The sequence below is a fragment of the Cynocephalus volans genome, chromosome 6, assembly GCF_027409185.1.
Source record: "Cynocephalus volans isolate mCynVol1 chromosome 6, mCynVol1.pri, whole genome shotgun sequence".
Lineage (NCBI taxonomy): Eukaryota > Metazoa > Chordata > Mammalia > Dermoptera > Cynocephalidae > Cynocephalus > Cynocephalus volans.
The window spans coordinates 113,407,858-113,418,656 of NC_084465.1; the positions used below are offsets into that span (position 1 = coordinate 113,407,858).

Here is a 10,799-nt window from a genome sequence, read left to right on the forward strand (position 1 = left end):
GTATGTCGCCAGCTGAGGTAAGAGATGTGGCAAATGATATATTCTCCTGCCTCCAGTACCCCTGGGAGATGGCATTGAGCTGGTGAAACTCTGCACCGTCACCTTTACACAGAAGTAGGGGGCAAAGGGGTGGGTGCTGGCTGGCTCCATCAGCAATTTTCTGTGCCTTTCACATACATGCTTGTATCATTCTGTTATTATGAGTTGTGAATTTATATGCCTCACTAGGCTATAAACTTCATTCAAAATATGGCCCCTGGCTTATTTCTGAAACCCTGCCTCTCCTAACCGCCTAGCAGTATGCTTTGTACATTGAATAAATATCATGTACAAATAATGCATGGAGATTATTCAGAAGATTGAACCTGAAGAGAGACAAAGGGCTCAGGTGGATTCCTGAGTTAGCAAGCAAATTAGCATAGCCAGAAGGAAGGATGACTAGACAGTGGTATGAATAAAGGTCTGTCGGTCCCGCATTTAAATCTTTGTCCCTCCTCCTTACTAGCGATATGACCCTGGAAGCTCATGGAATCCCTCTGAGATCGTTTCTTCATCATTTGAATCGGGAACGGTAACCATCAGCTCACAAAATGGTAGCAAAGAATAAATAAGATGAAATGTGTATTACGTTGGGCACGCCTCCTGCCCCCAGATAACGCTAACCTTAATTCCCTTCCCAAAAGGGCAAGAAGGAAGTTAACCATCGTCCAAAGCGAAGGCCTCTCTGAAAAAGCCACAAAAAAGAATCCCGGGTTGGCCAGAGGGGCTCTGTCGCTCAAGTCATTTCCTCCAGAGATAGGCTGAGTCTGCCAGAGAAGAACAGTGGAAAACAACCCCAGGGCCTCTTACTGATTGATCCCAGGTACCCGCAACCGACTTCAGAACTGACTGTGGTCACAGGACACTGAAGGTCCAGCTTCTTGCCCTTACGCATCCGTTGGCTTCGTTCAAACAGGCCGCCTTCTCCAGCGCCCAATCAGTACGCTCGATCCTCGGCCGCCGCCCAATCGGCGCGTGTAATGGGAGGAAAAAAAAGAGAGGGCGTGAAGCAGCGCCGCAGCGCCATCACACTTGAGGGCAGAGAGGTTAGGAAGCCGGCATGGCGCTCCGGTCAATAAAATCGATAGCTGGAAACTGCCTGTGTTCCAGGCAAAGGCGGTGCAGCAGCAGCGCCGCCATTTTCCCCGAAGGCATCTTCCGGTGCCTTTCACCCAAGTTTGGGCAGGAGTTTCCTGAATAACAGCGAAAGGTTTCCTTTAGCCCCGCAGGCGGCCGAGTCCGATTCCCGCCGGGCCTCCCCGGCCACGCTCAGCCCTGGTCCGGCTCCTAAACGCCGGGGTCCGCCCGCGCCCAGGGGCCGAGGCCGGGACGGGGAAGGCCGTGGCGCCGGCTTCTCGGGTCCAATGGCGCCGCCTTCGGCTCCGCTCTCCGCGCGGGGACCAGGAGAAGCCGGGCCCAGTCGGAGAAGGGGAAGGAGGCCGAGGGCCGTGAGGTTCGCGGACGTGGCCGTGTACTTCTCCCCGGAGGAGTGGGGGTGTCTGCGGCCGGCGCAGAGGGCCCTGTACCGGGACGTGATGCGCGAGACCTACGGCCACCTGGGCGCGCTCGGTGAGGCCCGGCCCAATCCGCTTCCGCGGGGCACGAAGGGATGGGGGAGATTGGGGGCGGGGGGAGGCAGGGAGTCCAGGGTCCTGGCCTGCCACCAGGTTGTCAGGGGAGGGGGCAGGGGCTCGGCGGCAGATGCTGTCGGGTAGATATTTGCTCAGTGCTATTTAGGAGCTGGCCCTGACTGGTTCTCCTTTCCCAGGATGCGCAGGTCCCAAACCATCTCTCATCTCCTGGTTGGAACGAAATACAGATGATTGGGAACCGGCTGCCCTGGATCCGCAGGAGTATCCGAGAGGGGTAACAGTCCAGAGAAGTGAGTGGAAAATGCCCGCGGAGAGCCTGCAGCCCTCCTGGCTAGGGGTACCCATGACCCAGGCTGTCGTGCTGCGTTTGGTGTTTATTTTCACGGTCTCTGGGTCGTGTCTGTGTTGGTGTGGGCTCGGTCCACCATACAAAGATTCCCATGCTGGTTTGCAAACTAACCACCAACAGTTCTCCATTGTGTAAATGAATCAGCGAGCTTTTAAAAGCAGCTACCCTCCAGCATCCTTCCCAGGATCCCTGCCCGGAGCCTCCTTTGAACTGGGCACTGACTGAGAGACCCTAAACTCCTTGCAGTTTTCTGGGTTTGGGCTGAAGGGGTCATGGGGAGCCGCTGCCTGGGATGCAGGGGCCTCTTTCTGCTCTTATGACAGAATGACCCTAACCAGTGCAGGACATATTGCGTTCTACTCAGCCAGGCTGACGCCATTCCAAGAGCTCCAGATCCACCCAAAGGGGCAGATGGAACTGTCTAGGCTGGAGTTTCTGTGCTAGATTCTCTAAGGCCAGGGATATCTGAAAAGATTCAGATCTGACCGTGACATTTCCTTGCTTAAAACCTTTCAGTTAGTTTTTACCAAGGCTTTCAGGTGGCTCTTGGTTGTATCTAAGTCATTGGGGAACTTGGTAAAAATACAGATTCTGGGACCCCATCCCAGAACTATTGATTCACGCTTGTGGATTCAGTGGATGTCTAGGAACTTGTATTTTTTGTAATAGCCCCAGTTGATTTGGATGTGCATCTAGGTTTGAGGACCATTGGATAAAATATAGTCCAAGGTGTTTAACAGTGCTTACTCAGTGCTTCTTAAAGTTTGGTCCCAGACCAGCAGCTGGTCCCAGACCAGTTCTTGAGTAATCGTTGTTAGAAATGCAAATTCTGGGCTGGCTGGTTAGTTCAGTTAGTTAGAGCAGTGTTGTAACACCAAGGTCAAGGGTTTGGTTCTGCATACCCGCCAGCCGCCAAAAAAAAAAAAAGGAAAGGAAAGAAATGCAAATTGTTGGACCCTACTCCAGACCTGCTGCATCCAAAACTGGCAGTAAGACCCATCAATCTCTTTCAATAAGCCCTCCAGGTGATTCTGATCACAATAAAGTTTGGAAACCATTGGCTTAGAGGGTGTTATGACCTAGTCACTGCCAGCTCATATGTCATTTGTTTCCACTTCCTGCCTTACCCTTTTTGTCTAAGAAGATCTTACACTTGTGTGCACTGCACAGTGATCCTGGGGACTTTGTGTTGTGTCTGCTGCCTGGTCTGCCATTTCAACCTTTATGAGCACGGTGCTCTAACTAGCTGAGCTAACTGGCCAGCCCCCATTTTAACCTTTATAACACTCCATTATGTTATTTCATCTTTTAAGAATCAGATAAATTGGGCCAGCCTGTGGCTCACTTGGGAGAGTGTGGTGATGATAATACCAAAGCCACGGGTTCAGATACCATAGAGGGGTGGCCAGTTAGCTCACTGGGTGAGCATGGTGCTGACAACACCAAGTCAAGGGTTAAGATCCCCTTACCGAGGGGCTGGCCCGTGGCTCACTTGGGAGAGTGTGGTGCTGATGACACCAAGTCAAGGGTTAAGATCTCCTTACCGGTCATCTTATTTTTAAAAAAAGAAAAGGAAAAAAAAAAAAAAAAAAGAATCAGCTAAATCCCTGTACTGGCCAGCCACCAAAAAAAAAGAAAAAAGAATCAAGCTAAAGTTAGGGTTCAAATCCTCATACTGGCTAGCTGCTAAAAACAAAACAAAAAAGAATCAGCTAAGTTAAATAAACTATGGCTCATTCACAATGGAATTCTATGTAACTGTAAAATAGAATAAGGACACGTGCTGACATAGAGCGATCTTTAGAATATATTAAGGGAAAAAAGACAGTATAGTCAAGTATAGATAAAGTGTGCTTATGTTATCTTTTATGTAAGAAAGGTGGGGGAAGAGAATATATGTTTTATTGCATAAAAAACACTGGGAGAAACTAATTAATGTGGTATCTGCGGGGTAGAGGGGGACGAGGGTGGGAGCAAGACTTCTCTGTGTTCTTTCTAAAATATTTTGACTTTTAGAAAAACAGAGAAAAAAAATTTTTGACTTTTGAACCATGTAAGCTCCTCACCTCTTTAAATATTGTTTTTGCAGTCAGCTTAATTTCCTTCAAGAAAATCTCTGAATTCTCCAGGCTTGTTTAGGGGCTCCTATAATACCCTCTGTTTTTCCATAATAGCATGTCACACTTAGCTGTCTGTGGCACTAACTTTTTTTTTTTTTTTTTTTTTTGGTGGCTGGCCAGTAGGGGGATCCGAACACTTTGACCTCAGCGTTATAACCAACTGAGCCAACCAGCCAGCCGTTGTGGCACTAACAATTGAGGACAGAGGTTGAGTCTATTGGCCTAGTAACCTGCAACATATAATAGGCAAGAGTAGGAGCCACGTATTTGTTAAATTGATTTCTCCTTGTGTTCCTATAGAAACCAGAACCAGAAAGAAGAATGGGGAGAAGGAAGTATTCCCACCGAAGGAGGCACCCCGAAAGGGGAAACGGGGGCGGCGGCCCAGCAAACCCCGACTGATCCCCAGGCAGACGTCCGGGGGCCCCATCTGCCCTGACTGTGGCTGTACTTTCCCTGATCACCCGGCCCTGGAGAGCCACAAGTGTGCCCAGAATCTGAAAAAGCCTTACCCTTGCCCAGACTGTGGGCGCCGCTTTTCCTACCCATCCCTGCTGGTCAGCCACCGGCGGGCGCATTCTGGTGAGTGCCCCTATGTTTGTGATCAGTGTGGCAAACGTTTCTCCCAGCGCAAGAACCTCTCCCAGCACCAGGTTATCCATACAGGCGAGAAGCCCTACCACTGCCCTGACTGTGGCCGCTGCTTCCGGAGAAGCCGGTCTTTGGCCAATCACCGGACCACGCACACGGGTGAGAAACCCCACCAGTGCCCTAGCTGCGGGCGTCGCTTCGCCTACCCCTCCTTGCTAGCCATCCACCAGCGTACACACACGGGAGAGAAGCCCTACACCTGCCTGGAGTGCAACCGCCGCTTCCGCCAGCGCACCGCCCTGGTCATCCACCAGCGCATCCACACTGGCGAGAAGCCCTACCCGTGTCCAGACTGTGAGCGACGTTTCTCCTCATCCTCTCGCCTGGTCAGTCACCGGCGTGTGCACTCTGGGGAGCGTCCCTACGCCTGCGAGCACTGCGAGGCCCGCTTCTCCCAGCGCAGCACGCTGCTCCAGCACCAGCTCTTGCATACAGGGGAGAAGCCCTACCCCTGCCCAGACTGTGGACGTGCCTTCCGGCGGAGCGGCTCCCTGGCCATACATCGCAGCACACACACCGAGGAGAAGCTGCATGCCTGTGACGACTGTGGTCGCCGCTTCGCCTACCCCTCACTGCTAGCCAGCCACCGGCGTGTGCACTCAGGCGAGCGGCCCTATGCCTGCGACCTTTGCTCCAAGCGCTTTGCCCAGTGGAGCCACCTAGCTCAGCACCAGCTCCTGCACACTGGGGAGAAACCTTTCCCCTGCCTTGAGTGTGGCCGATGCTTCCGCCAGAGGTGGTCTCTGGCCGTCCACAAGTGTATCCCCAAGGCCCAAAACTGTGGCCCTAGATCTGCTATTGGGGGGCCCAGCCAGAGAGGCAGTGTTCTTTAGAATGGGAAGGACTGTATAAGTTCATTTCATTTCATGGAGGGGCCCAGGAAAGAGAAGGAAAAGACTTAGGTCATACGGGGCAGAGTCAGAATAAAACCCAGGTCTCCTGCTCCACTGGCCTGAACTTGAGTATATTCCACCGCAATGACTGCCTTACTGTGCGTGTCTACAACAGTCCTATTAGGAGAGGTGACATCATGTCGTTAAGGTTTACCAGGCTACCCTATCCTAAAATAATTCGTGTGTGTGGATGTCAAAGCTAAAAGTTCTCCCCATCTATTTTAGGGGCTGTCTGCTTTTCTAGCTAGTGCATATGGGGATTACCTGTCCCCTTGCCTGCAGTCGGGAGAATCCCATTTGTAGAGGGCAGGACCTTCCCCTACTCTGCCTCTTTCTCCATACCAAGTTGGAAAAACCTGGTTTAGCTTACCTTTTACAACACTCCTGCCGACTGGTCTTCTACTCCTTGCTTGAAAACTTCTGTTGACAGGGAGTTCAGTAGCTCACAAGGCAGGTCATTTCATTGGTGATGGCGCTGATCTTTAGAAAGTTAAATACCACATCCTTCTCTGTAAATTCTTTCCAGAATATGTCTGATACTTCATCTACATGGCAGCCCTTCAGATAACTTAATCACTTTTCCCTTAAGCTTTCAGGTTAAATAGCACTAATTTGGTCAAGCATTCCTTAAAGACAAGGTTTCAACTCCCACACATCTCTCTCCAAACAGGCACTGATTTTTCAATATTTCTTTTAAAGGATCATACAAAAATAAGGCAGCACCTACAGTGTACACTGTATATCTCCTTGGTCTGTACTTGTTTTAACAGCTCTAGGTTGCACTGGATTTGGAGGCAGCTGCACTGTACCAGGGGTTTGTTGGGTTGCAAACATCTAAATGCTCTTAGCTTTTTTTCTCTAAACCACATACTATAAAGCTAAGTCTTCTTCACCCTGTGTTTGGAAAATTGGTTCAGGCTGGGTATGAGATATAAGCACGGTAAGCTTTGGGAGAAGATTGGTCTTAAGGAAAAGCAGGAGACCTGTGGTCTATCAGCAAGAAGTGAAAATGGGACTGGCTTGTTATACTGCACCTAGTTCCAGGCAGTCAGTTGCTGGAAAATCCTTGAGAACTGGATCTTATTCCTCCCTGATTCTCATTAGAATAAAGAGAATCAGCAAAGAAGCTTCCGTGAGGCCTCAGTCAACATTTTTTCATAAAATGAGGTGAGGCCATTCAAGGAGGGTGGAAAGTTAGATAACTGAATATGGAGAGGAAGAGTGTACAGTCATCAAGTTGTGTCCACGCCTGCCTGCCTCACATAAGCTACTGAGGGCAGTGGCAGCAGTGTGTCTTAATCCCTGATACGCCTCCATGGCACACACTGAGTAGGTGCTCAGTAAAGCTTTACTGAATTAAATGTGAACAAGGCCTACCACTTTGTCTTGGGCAGCTGCACCAAATTGGAATTTCCAAACATGACTCTCATATTCCAGCAGCTGGAGTGGGTCATGCTCCTACCCTGTTGCCTCTTCCTACAGCTGCCCTGGTCTCAGCCCGACTGAGGAGCAGCTGGGGAACACAGCGTTTTGTAATTACCTCTGTTTGGGTGTTTAGCAAGTTGCATTGTAACTGTTTGTTTGTTTCTCCTTGGATGATGAGCTACCCCCAGGCAGGGGTCATACCAGATTGGGACCCAATAAAATGTCTGATGAATGAATCATGTTGCTTGTGGAATTGCTTTTTACAAAATGTAAAGCTAGCTCCTTGACAAGCAGAAATTTTTACTGTTCTGGTGGAGATCCAGCCCCTCAGACTGGGAGAACTGCTCTGCCCTCGCAGGGACCTATCAGGATGTCTGCTAGCCCCTGTGTTAGAACTGGCTCTCTCCCCTACCCTTTATCACCAGGCTGACCAAATGTATTTCCTCACCTAGCAATTTCATAGCTTTCTTTGGGCCTGGATTGTAATTCATAAAACTTGGGAGCCATTGATGCCTAAATTCCATTATGTGGTCTGTGGAGAGCAGAAATGAGAGACAGCTTCCTAGGTTCCCTAAGGCACTTTGGTCCCAGGGTCCTTTCGATGGCCAGCTGTGATCCTGGCCCTGTATTCAGTGAGAGAGCCCAGTATCCTTCTAATATATTCCCCTTTTTGCTTAAGAGGAAATTGAGTTTCTGTTACTTGCAACCAAAAGAATTGACTAACACATATCTCCAATCTGGGTTACTCTCCCATGTACCTTCATGCCTATATATGAGCTGTGGAGAAAAAAAATCTATGGTGCTATTGAGAGGGGACATACCTTTCCTGATCTCCAACCTGTTAAGCCTTCAATGTTATGTCTTTCATATACCCTTAACCAGTGAACGTCTCCTCTTTCACTAAGGAAACCAGGTGTCAAATAGGAACTCCTTCAACATTCCACTCCCCACCCCGACTCCAAATTTACCTGTGTGACCACTTGTACTTGCTCCCATCCTACGTCAGGCGAAGTCCTCACATGCAGTGTTAGTCACCATAGCTGTGCCTGAATTTCATCCACGTCTGCCTCCCACAGGGCCTTTGCTCCATCTATTACTCCTTCCCTCTCCTCTTTCAGTTTTGTGATTTTAGAGTCTCTCATCCCAAACACACACACTCCAGCCTATAAACATGCTAAGATCTGTCTTTATTTATTTGGTTTTTGGCAGCTGGTCGGTGAGGGGCTCCAAACCCTTGACCTTAGGGTTACCAGCAGATTTGTCTTTAAAACAATAAAAAAGAACTTTCCCTCTGGCCTCAGTCCCCATATCCTATTTTCAGCCAAGTTTCTTGAAGCAGTAGCCTACATTCACTATCCACTTCTGTTTATTCTCTGGCCTACTGCAATATTATTAATAGCCACTTGGTTGAGCTTTTATGATGTGCCACATGCTGTGCTAAGCACTTTATATACATTCCAATCTATTATTTACAAGAACCCTATTAAGTAGGTGTCCTCCATGGGTCTCTCACATTTCCACACATCTTGCTTAGTATGCCAAAAATGTAAGGCCCTGCCTTCAAGAAATTCTCAGACTTAAGCCAATTTACAGAACTAGGGCCCCTTGAATAAAGAGGAGGCTGGGTCCCCTTGATGGAGGACCACGCTATACTGGAAAAAGATATGCTGCAGATCTTCTTCCCAGCCTTTTCCAAATGTACCTACAGCCATTTCCCAAGGTTACTGGGCATTGGAGAAGGGGGAATAACTACAGTTTTTAGGGAATACTGAACATTGGATCTAAACTGATTCTAATTCTAGGAGATCCAAAATATCATTGTAGTTCACCAGGTACAGTGGACTCCTGGAGCTCAAGTGTGTGCAGGAAGAGGTTAGCTCAGCAGCTGTAGGTTGCTCAAACCCTGCACATTCCAAAGAAAGCTCATCTTCAGGAATGGCACTTGGCCTACTTCTGGGAAATAAATTCTGAGCCCTTAGAATATTTTATCTGATTAGAGTGTTTTTGTTTGCTGGATATCTTGGGTCATGCCATACCAATCTGACCAGATAAGTTTATCCTAACAAAGTGATAACGTGATTTATAGTGAATGCCTGTTTTTGCTCTGGGGGGGGGCAGGGGTCTGAGTAGCTGAGGTCAGTTATGTGGGCACTCCAAGCCTATGTGACAGACACCAAAAACCCTGAACACCAAGGCCCTCATTGGAAACAATTTGCACAGGTCACAAATCACTGCTGGGAGAATTAAATGCATTCCTGTGCAACTCCACTGGGAGAAGACCCCTGAAAGTTTGCTCATGGTTTCTCCCGTACTTTGCCCCATTAGCTTTTCCCTTGGTCAATTTTAATCTGTATCCTGTGCTTTAATAAACTATTATTGTGAGTATAACAAAGAACTAAATAAATAAGGAAAGCTCTAGCCACTTTTTACCCAGGCCATTTCTCAGGATTGTGTTTGCAGCAAGTCTCCATTTGGGACAAAGAGCAGTTTGCTTACTGACAGCAGGTTCCCCAAGCTCTTTTTCCCTCCCTGTAATGCAATTCACTGCAAGCCCTGCCTCCATCTGGGCTCCTCTATTTTGCTTCTGTGAAACTTGGGAGGCGAAAGGAACCAACACTTCCATGCTCATGTTGCCTGTTGTGCTATGAACAATAAGGTCTTTTGTTCTGACCCAGGAACCTCTTTTCTGTCAGTACCCATGAAACAGTAACAGACTAACTTATTAACTTGCAAGTAGGGTAGCCTCAAATTCCAAACCTGAGTAGGTCTTATTTCCCTTTAACCGATGAGGAAACTGAGGCTCAGTGATATTAGATAACTTGCCTAGGATCACATAAATGTATCTGATAATTCTGAGGGCCAGGATTTCAAGCCAGGTCTTACTTCAAAGCCAGCTACTACACAAGGTGCTGTTCCACTAAAACTGTCCTTTAAGATGAGTGATAACCCAATTACCAAATCAGTACTTCAGTTTTTAATCTTATTTGTCTTAGTTTTCCTACTCAAACTCTCTTGTAACTTCGCTCTCATGCCCTATATTCCTCTAGTCTTTGGTGTCTCTTGTGGTTCCTTCTAGTGTACACACGAGGAAATTCCTAACCAGCATTTCTGGGGAAATGTATATGTTTTTCCAAATCCCAAGAACAATCATTCAAGAAATTAGGAAAATGCAAAAAGTATTATAATTCTCCTGTGAGATTAAAGCTTAACAATCAACACAGAGAAGTTACTAGTTTGAAGGATATCACTGAAAGCAGATAATGAAACATCATCTGACACACACAGTTGCTGACAAAGAACTGAAAGTTAATGTCAACATTTCTGGGAAAGGGATAGGAGTACCTAGAAGAAAAGATGTCACATAATGGGTATGATCAGGCAGTCTTGCTTATGGCTATTGTCATCTTATGTCTGTCTGCTGTCACCGTGAGTCATTCTTGTAAACATAATATACCACAGCATACTTCGTACAAATCTCATTACTATGCAGGATGTGACATTGTGATTTTTTGAGCGTGTGTTGTAAAATACATATAATAGGCATGCCCGTGGCTTACTTGAGAGAGTGTGGTGCTGATAACACCAAGGCCATGGGTTCGGATCCCTATGTAGGGTTGGCCAGTTAGCTCACTTGGGAGAGCGTGGTGCTGATAACACCAAGTCAAGGGTTAAGATCCCCTTAATGGTCATCTTTTTGGGGAAAAAAAAACCCACATAAAATTTACCATAT

General features: G+C 47.8%; 1 protein-coding gene across 1 annotated transcript; it reads left to right on the forward strand.

Moving 5' to 3' along the window:
- Positions 1 to 1,086: 1,086 nt before the first annotated feature.
- Positions 1,087 to 7,288, forward strand: LOC134380350 (zinc finger protein 689). The gene is made up of 3 exons (XM_063100131.1): positions 1,087 to 1,608; positions 1,808 to 1,921; positions 4,401 to 7,288. The coding sequence occupies exons 1-3, from the start codon at positions 1,404 to 1,406 to the stop codon at positions 5,582 to 5,584; spliced, it is 1,503 nt and encodes a 500-aa protein (XP_062956201.1). The 5' UTR covers positions 1,087 to 1,403; the 3' UTR covers positions 5,585 to 7,288.
- The last annotated feature ends 3,511 nt before the right edge of the window (positions 7,289 to 10,799 follow it).

What these genes read in the sequence shown, in the direction of transcription:
- LOC134380350 (XM_063100131.1), top strand. Translation starts at nt 1,404, where the DNA reads ATGGCGCCGCCTTCGGCTCCGCTCTCCGCGCGGGGACCAGGAGAAGCC. An exon ending in CGGCCACCTGGGCGCGCTCG is followed by an intron (nt 1,609 to 1,807) that starts GTGAGGCCCGGC and finishes CTCCTTTCCCAG; the next exon opens with GATGCGCAGGTCCCAAACCA. An exon ending in AGGGGTAACAGTCCAGAGAA is followed by an intron (nt 1,922 to 4,400) that starts GTGAGTGGAAAA and finishes GTGTTCCTATAG; the next exon opens with AAACCAGAACCAGAAAGAAG.